The 13,863-nt window shown below is 54.5% G+C and overlaps 3 protein-coding genes across 3 annotated transcripts; 1 reads left to right on the top strand and 2 right to left on the bottom strand.

Moving 5' to 3' along the window:
- Positions 1 to 56: 56 nt before the first annotated feature.
- BDP81DRAFT_391108 (SET domain-containing protein) lies at positions 57 to 2,909 on the bottom strand (the record flags this gene model as incomplete). Its single annotated transcript, XM_060587510.1, has 3 exons — positions 57 to 812; positions 862 to 2,468; positions 2,546 to 2,909. 3 exons carry the CDS (start codon positions 2,907 to 2,909, stop codon positions 57 to 59), a joined length of 2,727 nt encoding a protein of 908 aa, XP_060449002.1.
- A 5,363-nt stretch (positions 2,910 to 8,272) lies between these two features.
- BDP81DRAFT_391107 (uncharacterized protein) lies at positions 8,273 to 9,358 on the top strand (the record flags this gene model as incomplete). The annotated part of the gene is made up of 4 exons (XM_060587509.1): positions 8,273 to 8,302; positions 8,364 to 8,478; positions 8,535 to 9,115; positions 9,170 to 9,358. 4 exons carry the CDS (start codon positions 8,273 to 8,275, stop codon positions 9,356 to 9,358), a joined length of 915 nt encoding a protein of 304 aa, XP_060449001.1.
- Positions 9,359 to 10,047: 689 nt separating this feature from the next.
- Positions 10,048 to 11,626, bottom strand: BDP81DRAFT_391106 (4-aminobutyrate aminotransferase; the record flags this gene model as incomplete). The annotated part of the gene is made up of 2 exons (XM_060587508.1): positions 10,048 to 11,257; positions 11,328 to 11,626. 2 exons carry the CDS (start codon positions 11,624 to 11,626, stop codon positions 10,048 to 10,050), a joined length of 1,509 nt encoding a protein of 502 aa, XP_060449000.1.
- Between the last annotated feature and the right edge of the window lie 2,237 nt (positions 11,627 to 13,863).

Below are 13,863 nucleotides of genomic sequence, written 5' to 3'. Positions count from 1 at the left end.
CTTGCTCTCAAGTACTACGTCTCAAGCCTGAGGTGGGCGTCGTGTTGTGACCGTGTCTAGTGGCCCAGAACCTCTTGCTGCCGAGCCACTTCATTGCCGGCATTAGCAATGGCGGACTCATCCACAGCCTCTCCCCCGTTAACCGGAGGATGACCGTTCAGGGCGCTTCCAATGTCCATAGCCTTGGTGAGCTCTTCCTCTTCTAGCCGTTCTGACTCCTCGTTCTCTCGCATCAGAGCCTCCTCCTGCTCCTTCAGAGCCCGCTGCTCCTCTGATAGCGGCTCCTCAGGGGTAGCAATGGGTGCCGGGTCAGCGGGAGGGGGCGGGGGTGGAGGCGGAGGTGTTGCACCATCCGCATCAAGCTCTCTTAAGCGCTTCACGGATGGCTCGTCCGAGGGAGTCAGGCTTTGTGACTCAACTGCCTCCTCCTCACGCTTGCGTTTGCGCTCAGGGCTACCCATCGATCCGCCTTCCTCATTGTCAGATAGTACAACGTCGTCAGCTGGTGAATCAATCTCCTTGTTGGTCGAAGCGACAGAGTCCTTTGACTTGTCCAGGTCGCCTTCGGGAGTCGCCTTCTCCTTTTCGATGTGTCTGAACTTCACAATGGCCTTGTCCAAGAAATCCTTCACGTAGATCTTGACCTTCCTGGCTGACTTCTGATCAAGTGGAGTCGTGGGGTCTTGGATTCGATTGCGCTTGTAGTCTGATGAGACAAGTTTCTTGCAGACATCCTTGCCGAGTCGCTTGAGATCGTCCTTGGGAAGCTTGTGTCTATACTTATCGACAACATACTTGACGTGGGGGAAGAGCTGCAGAATGGATTAGCAGATGGCCAGGAACTCCAATGAAGTAACATACCGTATTCTCATAGATCTTCATCTGTTTGTCGATGCTAAGAGAGCGCCACTTTTCCTGCTTATTCTCCTGAACGGGAGTCTCTGCGCGTTGAGGTGTCTGTGATGCCGAAGGTCTGGGGGTTTGCTCCTTCGTGACTTGGTCAATGATATTCTTGAGCAGCTGCTGCTCTTGCAACGCCTTGGGTGTCGACTTTTGAGCGTCAGCGGGCTTGGTGGGACGTTGCCAAGTTGTAGCACCGTTCTTGCTGTAAAAGTACGTGTTTCCGCGCTGATCCGTTGCTGTGAACCATCCAAGTGGTAATGCTCCATGGCCATTGAAGTTCTGGGGTCTTCTTTGGCGAGGAGGACCATTGAAGAAGTGTGTGTTCCGTTGCGGAATGTTGCTTCGAGGTCCTTTGGGGATTTCGACATTCTGAAGGGGGTCGGGAGTCGATTTCGCAGTCACGTCCTCTTCGCGGTCCATGTTGCGCCTCTCTTGGAAGGAATTTGTGGCAGATGTGTTGGGGTCAAACTTTCGCTTCCCAATGCGGTAACCGAGCTCCAATTTGGACCATTCGTCCAACAGCTTCTTCGACTTCGCGCTGACCTCTTCATGTTCTGACTGACTGAGTACACCAATGGTGGCTTCAATCTTGGAGCCCTCAATCTTGTTTCGGGTCAGTCGCGGGAATTTGTCGAGAATATCGAGAGCCTGAAGAACGACGTTGTGGTCGTCGATAAAGGTGTTGAGCGTTGTCTTGAGAATCTGATAGGCGTGCATGCGCATGACGGAATGGATCACCCGCTCATCCTCACACTGTTGAATGCGCTGCAACAGCTTGACAGCAATCCATTTCTCCTTGCACTGCATCAGAGTCGCCATGACCTTGCGCGCATCATCGTCGTCGAGGCTTCTAGCCTGCACGCTGTTAACGTACTCCTCGTCATCTTCCTCGGGTTTCTTTTTGCGCGGCTTCTTGGCCACCGCTGTGTCCCAGGCGTCACCGTCGTCAATGCCGAGCGCCTCCACTGTGGTAAGGGGCAACTTGGTCGCCCGCTCGGTCTGGGTCTTGCCGCCAATGAATCCAGTGCAGTTCGACTCGCCACAGTAGCAGGGCTGGGGGTCGGCTCCATAGCGGTCAACATTGTAGTTGAATACCAACTCCTCACCGGCTTTGATTTTGCGGGAGGAGAAAACGCCCATGCGCAGCTTTTCTCCAACGACCCATTTGTCGACGTAGCAGTTCGGGTTGCATGAGTGGTTGCAAAAGCGGCCCAGGTTGCCCTTCTTTGTCGCATCGACGAATTCGTGCTTGGTCAGCGACATGAAGTAAAAATGCTTGATACCCTCATCATCGTACTGCACCATCCGTCGTCGGAATGTTGGCTCGTTAATGACCTCGCCAATGTATTCGAAAATGAAGTCGTTAGCCTGCATATCGACGTTGGCGCGGAGGCCGAAGCCCTTCTTCTCCGTCTTGATGACTGAAACGTCGGCGAACTGCTTCCGCTGAAATCTCTGATTCTGGCAGCCGTCGCCGCAGTTGCCAGCGCCAGCGAGGCACTCCATCTTCGTCGCCCTGTTGATGCAGTCGGAGTCTTCGCCACAGGATAAATTTTTTCCTTCGTCTGTAGACACGCAATTTTCAGTCAGGGGCCGCTCGCGATGGTTTCGCACAGCAGCGAGAGAGGACGGGGAAACTTACGCCACTCGGAACGGCAGTCGCAGTCGAGAGCATCGTTGTCGGTTGAGCCCATGTGCTTGGAACCGTACAGACAATCGGGTATGACCTGGAAGGTGCTGCACGACTGCTCCGTGACGTCTGGCAGGTCGTGGAAGAGAGGCGACTCGCGCTTCACGGGCTTCTGCGATGCTTTGCGTGAAAGTTTCGGTCGCTGTGCGCCTCCTGGCGTCGAGATGCCTTCGCCATTGACCATGCCCTCACTGGGCGACATGCTAGCGGTGCGGGACCCCTGGTTGCTCTTCTTCTGCGACGATGTCCTGCTTGGGTCTCGCTCCATGTTGACGCCGTTGGGCGCGACGCCATCCTCAATCTTTACCTCCTCCATCTTCACCGTCGCCAGCGCTTCATCCTCCATCAAGCCAGTGCGGGAACCCTCGGTAGGGCGAGTTGCGCGAGACGAGGGATGTGTAACGGTATTCGCGGTTCGTGTCGTCCAAAGCCTCGAGCTGCGGCGTTTGCTCAGAGAAAATCGAGAGGTTGGAAAGGAGGAATTTACGATTCAGCCAGGTCGGTGCGCATGTAGGGGCAAGAGCTGTTGTGTTGGGTGGGGAAGGAAAGAAGGAACGGGAAGGCGAGAGAGAGAAAACGGGGGGACGAGTTGAGGCAACGGCGCGTTGGGTGGTGAAGCGATTACTAGTTGGAGCCAGAGATTCTCGGCATTGCAGACAGTCGCTCGACGTGCCGGAGATACAATTGGGGCTATTGAGGACCTGCGTAAAATAGGGTATACCAGAGAAGAATTGTTGGTTCGGCTGGCAGAGCGCCCGGAGAAGGAAAAAAAAAAGTGAAGTGAATCCAGAACGCAGTCGCAAAGGACGGCGGACACTGGCGAGGATTATCTCACAGCAGTTTCCGAAGGTGCGCAGCCACTCAGCTAGTCGCACTTTGGGCTTGGGGTCTAAGAGCCTAGCCACTTCCCTGTGGTTGAGCCTGGGAGCGCCGCCGACAGCTGTAAGCCAATTTGTCAATCACGGCCAGCACCCCGATCCGACCGGCGGTGCCAATTGTTCGGATCATATCTACCGCCGGGCCCCGAGGTCTGGCCTTTTGGAATCCGATCGCGACTTCCCCAGGAATAGCATGCGGGAGATCTGCCCAATGGCTGTGTCTAAATGAACCCCACCATCGAACCCTGGCCGGTACAAAGGTACTTATTTTTGTTGCTGAATCTCACGTCGCTGAAGTTACAGCAAATGGATTGCCCAATTGCCCAATGCTGCTGTGTGTGTTCCGGAAGAGCACGCCTAGCTTCAATTTCAAACCCAACACCAGAGGACGTTGATTGTGTTTGTTGTGTTCTTTCCTGTGAAGCTCTCTGGTGGATTTTTTCCACACTAAGCCTTGGAAATTATACAAGTTGCATGCATGCTGGCTTGTTTCTCGTGCTGGAAAGCGCAATTACCTGCATGTAGGCAAGCTGGAGTATCTTGGAAAACCGTGAATAACGACTTTGATATTTTTTCAAAGTACAACCCAGGGAATGCAAGAGCCATGCCAACTTCAACATTGTAACTATGGGATAGCATGGTCGAAAAGGGCGCACCAATCGGCAAATTTATGTGTAAGCTGGGGTTCATCGCAATCAGGAAACTCAGTTTTGGGTTGTCCCTCACCGACACTTTGCATCCACCTGGTCTCTATTATATCCCACATATGAAACACCCCTGAGCATTGAGAGTGCCAGTTTAAATCGGAGGCTTATCTGGGCCAGGTGGTATGCGGAGACGGTGAGTCTGTGAAAATCTATACACTTTAGTACAACCACATGGCATCGAGTATCGGCCAGAATCCAGTCAAAATGCATTAGATTCGACAACTTGACCTACAGTAGAGCCACCCAGTCGTCCTCTCCAAGTTAGAGCGTTGTCACTAGACCATGTTCATCCGATGGTCAACTAGTCGTGCAACCTGCGCAGCCCGACGGGGTTGCTAGTGTCCCGAAGATTAGCTACCAAGAAGATGTGAGTAGGAGCCAAAGGGTAAGGGTAGTTTGAAGCAACATGATGCACGAAACCTAGCGATGTGATGCAGACCTCACAATGTGGCAACGATGCCGTCGCATGGGAGAACCAGCATGTAGTAGCCGTACCCAGCTTTGGACATGCTCGACTACTAGTTACGGCCGGCCTGGGTAGTTTGCTGTCATCTGGAAACGGCGGAGCCATTTACATGGACGCGTTGTACATGGGTGGGGCCTTCCAGTGGGAGGGTGCCAGCTCATTGTGCAGCAAAGACGTCGCTGAAGCCGGATGAAGTGGTCAAGGTGGGCAGTGAGTATAAAGAGGCGGTGGACGAACGCAGCGACCCAGTAAAGTGAGAGTCAATCCGTCGACTCATCCAATCCGACTCTCATTCGACTTGGTCTCATCGTTGTTGTCGTTGTCGTTATCGAGCGACAGTGCTGATGCGTCTTGAGATTTTTGCTGCTTCAGCCCCACTACAGATACATCGACATCCTTTGCCTTGGGGTCACAGATTGGGCCGCCGCCCCGCGCGCAGGATTCCGCGGATGGGAGATTCAGCCTTCAATCCATTGCCCACTGAGATGCGGCGCTGCCTTTGCTGCGGCTCTCTCTGACAAGCGGAACAATGTGACGAACCCGTGCCCTGTGCTGGCTCGGATGCCGGTTTTGGTCCATGATTGGCGCAGAAGGAATCCAGTGGTTTCCTGCCAAAGTCGGCAGAGGACTGGGCTTGGGAATGCTGCGGCCAATGAGGGCGACGAGCTGCGAATTTGTCGCGGGCACTAGGATGCCCAGATATCCTTATTCGGTCGTACGTCGATCATTTTTTCTTTGCTGTCTTTGTCGTCAAAAAAGACGTCCGATGTTCCAATGTTGAGGCAAACGGCGCGCATTCTCTGAGGGGAGAATGGGATGACGCACTGCCAATCTTCGCGACGGAGACGGGGAAGGCGGGGAGGAGTAGGAAACTTGAGGAAGGAAGGACAAGAAGCGGCGCCTGCTGACGGAACACTCGCCGAAGTTGGTGGGGGAGGGAATGAGGGGCCGGCGCATCCCAATTCAAGCACACCTTCCTCGGGCTGCCGATTGTACGCTGGACTGAAGTTGGTCACTGGCGATGGCAGCAACATTTTCCACGGTACTTATTTCTCTACCTTGACCTCAACACTCGCAGGCACAATCACAACTGTTGGCTAGTGCTGACGAATACCCTCACGGTCGTCTTTATTTCTCATTTAAGCTTACGTCTCTTGTTATGACCAAGCAGGGAGTATCATGCTTTCGGCCTACACCACGACAATGACGTCCTGCAAGTAGCAGCGACCCAGAGTCAGGCGCTCCATGTCGAGCCACCGGATTGGCCAGCGGACGCAACCTCCAGGGAGAGCCTTGAATCGCACTGCATCTGCTTGTGCATCTGCACGCCGCTCTCCCATTCCGCAGAGAAACGCTGCTGCATCTGGCTCATCTCAGCCCAGTTCTGGGCCACTAGCACCATGACAGAGGGACCGTGCTGCAGCGAAGCATGTGTGCAGGACGGGCGGGAGACAAGGGTGGATGCTCTGTCGATTGCATATTGAAGACCAGAGGGAGAGTGCGCAACGCAGCGCACCGCACCGCAGACCTACCTACCTACCTACTGTACAGCGTATGCAGTCATATGTGATATGATGGGTGGCTACGAATACCTCCAGTGAGAGTCAACCTGCTAGCTATTACGAGAGACGGCCCCCATTCTCGAACTCGAATGCGATCGAAAGAGGCCCAGTTGAGGCCCTCTTGGTGTGCTTGTTGGCCAACCAAATGGAACCTCTTCCACTTTGGGGGACTGGTGAGACATGCGCAGGGAAAATGGCCAAGAAGGATGCGGTTGGTTGCCGACGAAAAAGCAAGAAAGCGGCGACGGAATGGGAGGCGCGAGAGGCGCCTGGGACAAAGCCACTGCCGGGGAAGACGAAAGAAGCCAGCCGCAAGAGACAGCCCAGCCCAGGGACGGGAACTCTGACGAGATAGGGTAGTATGGGATTTCGAGAGGCATCAGCGGCAGCGACGGCGACAACGACAGAAGCAGAGCTTCTCAACGACATCCTGACATGGACAAAGCCGCGCCCAAATAACAGCTGATGCGGATGATGACTACGACGCCAGTCAAGCACGCTCATTACTTCCACACCACACCACCACACTTCGTCGTTGCGCTCTCAACCTGATTCTATTAGCCTCTGGGTTCTCGACTGTTCGTATGCGCCTACAAGCAGCTTGCGCCAACTTTCGGCATCCATACCACCCACCAACTCAACCCACCTCTTTCTCTCTGCACTGCCTAGCATCAACTTGCGACTAGGTTGGCAGTGCAGTAATAGTCCATCATCAACGGCTGGCGAGCGAAAAAGAGCTGATTTGCCGTCCAAGACGAAGCAGCCTTGACAATCCTCCCGGAAACGCTAAATCGGCTGGTGTTCCTATTCGATCTTCTGCACTCCGTTTCGGCTTCGACTTCAATTTCGTCACCTAAGCAGAAATTCCTCCCTGCCGGTCTGGGTAGGCGTTGCTCATTCCAGACGGGGCCCTAGTCAATGAGCCGCAGCCTGCCGTCTTTTGACAGTCGCCATCAGTCGATAGATCTGCGGGCATTCCCCAGCCACCTTCGCTCGGACACTGCAACTCTACACTAGAGTCATCCAACAAGGCAAAGGCACCTTTGGAGATGCGACTGATTATCCATTTTGCGCATGATATCGTTGCCTTGAGAGGGTTCATAGAACTCACGACTGATCGGGTTCCCCTCCCCCTCGTCATCACGGATCTTAAGACAAACAGTGTCCGCCTCGCCCGTCGCTCGAGTCCGAGGCTAACTAGCACGAACACCTTCCAACTCTCCGACCTCTTACCCTTGCTGCGAGCAGCCGTACCAACTTATCGTGCGGATACTATACTTCAACTGAACCACTACCCTGGAAGGTCTCCCAGACAGGCCTAACGCGTAACTGACTTCTCGGCAAACCTGTCTCGCTTGTTTCCCCCCGGAGTCCCTCACGCGCAAAACACGCCTCATAAATGCGACCCCGACCCTAGTCGCACCAGCAAGTCCCCGAGAGCGCGCCGTGCAGGCCCTCGTCGCAAAGTGGTCCAGGTCCCAGAAGCAAACGAAACAATCGAAGCATCCACTTCCTCCTACACGGCCTGTCTAGGCTGTGTTACCCCCCTCATTGCGCCTCGTCCAACATCCTGTCAACTTCGTTGCGGTGCGAGGCCTTCTTCACGGTGGCTTCAGGTCGAGAACGCGCGCTTGCGCCGGCCTGATCGCTTTCCTCTTCACCACCCGTTTTTGCCTTCTTACTCCGTCTCGTCTTTACAGACGCAGCTATCGACATTCTCTTCTAACGGCGCCAAAGGAAGGCCTACTGGCGCCGCTTGTTCTCCGTCTTTGCCGCGTGCTTTTGTTCTCTGCCGCCGCGCTTGCCCGTCATAAAGGGTGATTGCTTGGTCACAGGACTCTTCTAGTCGACGGTGCCGGCTCCGTCGACACCGGTCGCGCGCTTTGCGTCCTGCCTCTCACCATTACTATTTCCTCAGTAGCTCTTCGCTCGTCACCACCGGCTGGCACAGCCGATCCGCTCGTTTTCTTGAACCCCACGTCGCAGATGCCTATCCCGTCTCCTCTCCGGATTAAGATCTCTCTCTTTTATGAAATCCGTACGGGTAGTAACCAGCCCTTGTCACGATGGCTTACTCCTTTACAGAGGAGGAAAAGGTAAGCAGTAGGCCTCCATCCGGTTACGGACCATCGACACTGACGCGCATCTCAACGGCAGAGGTTCATCCTCGCGGAAGCCATCAAAAATAGCAGTCTAGATGTTGGCCTCTTAGTAGGGTTTTTGAAAACGCACAATGTTGAGCCAGACTGGCTTAAGATGCAGTTGCCTAGCGGTACAGATCGCCAGCTTTGACAAACTCGAGATTTCGTGCTGATAGTTACGACATAGGCCGCACTATGGAGCAATGTCTTGCAGTCACCGGGCAGATGTTCCAAGGTCCCATGCGGGTCCCAGACCTCAAGCGGAAGTCCATGAACGACCTTCTCGAGCAACCACCAAAGCGTTTGGCTGCCGCGTCCCCTATGGAACCACCAGCGCTACTACCACCCTTGGCCTCAGCGACGCAAGGCCTCGCAACCTACTCAAGCTCGATGCCCTTATCCTCGTTATTGCCAGCGCCTTCGCAGCTGCATAATCAGCAGCTCGCCAACATACAGCCGCGACCCGCCGGCATGGAAATTGTCGGAGTGGCCAACGGCTCTCGAAGCCCTGGCCAACAACAGCAAGCGTCGCTCCCGCGGAAACGAGGTCGACCGTCACGGGCGGACAAGGCGAGACAACTGCGACCTTTGCTCCCGCAACACCTTACGCCTCTAGCACCAGCGCCCCGGCCATTAGCTAGAGAAAGCCCAACAACGCCAGGAGAGTTCGCCGTCTACAGATTATCACCCGGTCCATCTTCGGAGGCCGCCAACGAGCCGCCAAGACGAGGGCGAGGTCGGCCAAAGTTATTTGGTAGGACACAGTTGGTGAGTGGACATGATTTTTTTGCAAGTCGATTTAGATTCTGATTCGGATCCTAGGGTACTTCTACAGGCGAACAAACGAAGGCAGAGTCTGGGCGATCAACACCTAGCGAATCATCGCGCCAGCAATCTGATGACATACCACGAGACGCCTACAACGAGGAAGAAAGTGTATCGGATTCGCAAAAGGAAAAGGCCATTCCGAATATTGGCCACTTACAACAACAAGAAGGGCTAGCGAGTTAGCAGTGCGTAAAGAACTTGGGCCGATGTTGATTCGACCATTTATTCATCCACTGCTAAATCTTCGAAACTACAAGGCCTGGACGAGCAAAGTCTCGCCATGGTCGTCTTTGATAAAGTAAGGGTTAACACGGTTGAATGCACGGCACCTTTGAGTGGGCAACTTCACCGTGTACGACGGTTGTCTGGTACAATGGAAGTGTATTTCTAGAGCTCATGGCGTTATCGGACTGTTTGATTTTGCATATACCGGCCCATGGACAGAACAGGGCGATTAGAGTTAGCTTTTTGCTTTTCTCATTTGGTCCAAGGAGTTTAGGGAGACAGACGTGTAACCTCGGGACGAGGTACATGTACTGGGATGACAAGAACGACATGTACAATATGATGGAACCTGGATGTAGTGATGTCAAACACATGGCCACCTTTTGGCATAACATGGATCATGCACATTTCACGGGAGTTACATTTCGGATCCCCGAGTGCTGAACGTGAAGGTCATATAATGGTATTATTTGAGAAGTCGTTCTTTCTGAACTTTTTTTTTTTCGTTCAGAGATCAGTCCCATACGCTAAATGATGATAATGGCCAGACAAAATCCCAACCGCAGATAATGCTTCCAAAACAAAACACCCAGATACATAAAGCAACATTTCATTTTCCATGCTTTAATCTCATTTCTTCCTTTTCTTTACCAAGACTTGACAATCTTCTCCAGGGCCTCAATGAGGATATCAGCATGGTGCTCCTGGAAGATGAGCATGGGCCTCAGACGGACGGCGCTCTCGCCCGATCCGCCAATGTTGATGCCCAGACCTTTGGCCTTCTTGAGGAACTCGTCGCGGCGCGGGTTATCAAATGCGATGAAGGTGCCCTGGCCCTTTCCGCGGAGGTTGGCGAATTGGCCCGGGTACTTGCTCGCGAGACCCTCGAGCTTGCCAAAGAGGTAGTCGCCGACGCGGGCCGTGTTGTTGACGAGGTCGAGGCGCTCAATCTCGTCGACGATGGCGCGGAAGAGGATGGCGCGCGCCGGGTCGCCCATCCAGGTGTTGAACTGGCGGTAGGGCTTGTTGGGGCGCAGCTCCGGGTTGCCGAAGTAGTAGCCAGCCGTCTGGGCCTTTTTGCTAAAGGTGACCATGTCGGGCGGGGAGGGGAGGTCCCAGTGGTCGTGGGCCCAGAACTTGCCCGTGGCGCCGACACCCGTCTGGACCTCGTCGACGATGAAGAGGACGTTGTGCTTCTTAGTCACCTCGCGGAGACCGCGGAAGAAGGCCGGGGAGGCGTGGTTGTCGCCTCCTTCGGATTGAATCGGCTCGACGATGACGGCGGCGGGGGGGATGTGGTAGTTCTTGATGAGGTGCTCCACCTCGTCGAGGGCGGCCTTCTCGGCGGCGGCGTTCTCCTCGACGTGCTCCTCGAGAGGGTACTTGAGCAGGGGGAAGGTCGCCTGGGGCCAGTCAAAGGCGGGGATGTCGAGCTTGTGTATGGGCTTGGAGCGGGTGGTGGAGAGGGATCCGAAGAGGCGGCCGTGGAAGCCTGTCTTGAAGGAGAGGATGGAGAGGTCGGAGGCGCCTGGGGACTGGTTGTTCATGGCGGAGGAGGTCTCCTCGGCGGTGAACTCGACGTCAGGGCCGCCGCGCTCCTGCTGGCGGCGCCACATGAAAGCGGCCTTGTAGGCCGTCTCGTTTGCGTCGGAGCCGGCCATGGCGGTGAAGACCTGGTCGAGGCCCTTGGGCGCCACCTTGAGGATGCCGGTGCGGAGGACCTCGGCCCAGTCTTCGGGGGGGAAGTTGCCCAGGGCGGGGCGGTTGATGATTGCGTTAATCATCTCGGGGGTCTTGGCTACCTCTGCGAGGGCCGGGTTGTTGTAGCCCAGGGGGATTGAGGCGATTTGAGCGTAGCTGTCAACAGTTCGTAAGCTTTTGGTCCTAAATGTAACTACAATTTCTCTCTCCACACGGTTTCACTTACACATCGAGGAGAACGTTGCCGTCGGCGTCGGCAATGTAGTTGCCCGAGCTCTTCTTGTAGTCGGTAAGCATGTTCAAGCTCCGGGTGTCAAAGACCTCGTGCAGGTCCTCGGTGGCCTTCTTGGACGCGGGGCCGGGGATGGCAGTCTTGAGGGCCGGGCCGGAGGGCTCGCCGGCGAAGAGGCTCGGGGCGGCAGCCATGCGCGGAGCGGAGAGGCAGAACGCTCTGCGCGCGGTGGGTGTGTGGGCCGCGCGAACGGCGGGACGCGCCAGAGACGCGGAGGCTCTGAGGAGGACCATTGCGTCTGGTGTGTGTATCTGTGTGTATGCGAGTTCTCTCTTTCAGTCAGGAACTGAAGCTCCTCTATGTCGCTGTGTCACCAAGATAATGAGACAGCTTCTCCGGGATGTGTAGAGAGGCGATGTCCAGTGGGAGCTCTGTGCGATATCGGAGGGGGGGAATGGGGTATCAATTGGTCAATCGCAAAAGAAAGATGAGCAAAGAGAAGAAGAAGAACGTCGAGCAATGTCCTGCGAGGCGGGGGAGGGGGAGACCAAGTTTATAGATTACGGGTGGCAGCGGCTTATCACCTCGACAATCTAACGTAACTCAACGCCGCGTTGCCGTTGCCGGTGGTGGAGAGCAAGTACGGATACCTTAGATAGTAGCAGCCGCAGTAGCGTATGTAGTACGGATGTGTCTTGTTTTGAGCTTTGGTCCCCTGGTCAAGGTACGGTACCTTTGCCCTTTCCTGACCGCAACGACCAGACCGAGCGCCACTTCCTCAGCTGTCCTATCTAAGATAGGTATCTTTTTGCTGGCCGGGGGAGGGAAGCTGGCACGACTAGCTAATGCAAGCACGGCAAGGTCCTCCAAACTCCCAGCGAATGCGATGACGGGGAGACCTGCCAAGATTACGTGCCAGTCGAGGGAAATGCGGGGCAGATTGAAAGCTGGGGTCCTTGGGCCTGACCTCACACACACACACACAGCAGTGACACACTGCCTTGGTACGGAGAGGAACCGTACCTTACACACGGGCCTTGGTTTGGAGGGGTAATTTACGCCGTTTACGCCGCCACCGCCTTCTTTTCTCTCGCTTCCTCAAGGTACAAATTACTCGAGGCAAGCCAGCGTAAACGGCGTTAACATGCAAAGTGGTACTCTCCTCTTCAAATCAGGGACCTGTGCATTCCGGCGGGCATGCACTTTGGCTCCGACATCAAACATTCTGTACGAATGTGTCCAGGTCACAAATATTGGAGGAAGCTCGGCCATGTTCATCCTGATACCATGAAACTCTGATGGAGCTTGGGTGCAGCAGCCAGCAGGTATCTTCTCGTCGACACAGGAAGCGCGCTACCGCGATGAACGTACCCCAGATTTCGCCCAATCGGTTCTCTTTGCGCGCATTCGCCTCGACCTTGGACGTTCTCCATGCCGTCTTTGCCGCATCTTCAGCCTCAAAAAAAACATACTGATACAACTGCTTTTCGCCACATCAACTCCTTCCCCTCAGACTTTACTGATATAATCCTCTCAATACATCCCCTCAAGCACTCGGTGACACTCCGTTGCATTGCAATCACAGACATCAGGCGATAAGCACCCATCCCCATCGATACGGATACCATGATAAGAATGGAGAATAAACTCCCCTCAAAGTGGAAACAACCAGATCCACCGCCAGGGGCAAACATCTGGGGACTAACACTATCCATAGCGCTCCGCCGAAAAAATACACCCACACCAGCCGATGACGGGACCGGAGGACCGGAACCGGGAAACGTTGCCGGTTCTCGCGCCATGCCTAGGAGATTGAAATTCGCCCCTCCTCTCGTCTCCGTCGCGTATTGCCTTTTCGATTAAATATCATGACAAAGAGCATTCAACTTGTCGAAATGGCAAGACTAGTTCTAAGCTTCCGCTCCAACGCCATTGTTCTGCCCGATGGCGATAGGCCAGGATTGGGCTCGGAGCCGGTTGGTGACACCACCCCGCATCGGCGTCCGGGCGGATGCGCTCCGGATGCCGAGGGTCGTCTTGAAACTTTTGATGAGTGGCCGTCACCCGACCTGGCGGAGGACTGCGGCCGGTTGATCGGAATGCACGTAAAATCATGTCGCATCACAAAACAACTTGATCAATTTGGACGAGAAAATGTAGGAAAATGGGACTCTGTCCGTTGAAATTACTTTCGTGCGTTCGTTGCGACGATGCTCTTTATGTGCACAATAATCAATCTAGCCTTTCTCAAGTATTCTGCACTTCTTTCCTAGCCAAAGAGAACATGCTACACATCCAGGTTCGAGCACAGTCGACCACCCAGGAATGCTCTAGAAAACAGGATTTGAAAGAAAAACAATGTGTGAACGCCAACCCCAGATACGCTAAGCCGCAAGTATCGCAATGCGGGCGGTATGCAAAAACTAAAACAGACTTCCTCCTTCTCTGACAATATATCCAAATGTGTCGGAGGTGAAAATGCTGTCAAGGTGCAGGAAATATGATGTAAAAGTGATTTGAGCCCAAAGCT

The sequence above is a fragment of the Colletotrichum phormii genome (assembly GCF_030913505.1).
Source record: "Colletotrichum phormii strain CBS 102054 chromosome Unknown BDP81scaffold_4, whole genome shotgun sequence".
Taxonomy (NCBI): Eukaryota; Fungi; Ascomycota; class Sordariomycetes; order Glomerellales; family Glomerellaceae; genus Colletotrichum; species Colletotrichum phormii.
This window is presented reverse-complemented; position numbering and strand designations above follow the sequence as displayed.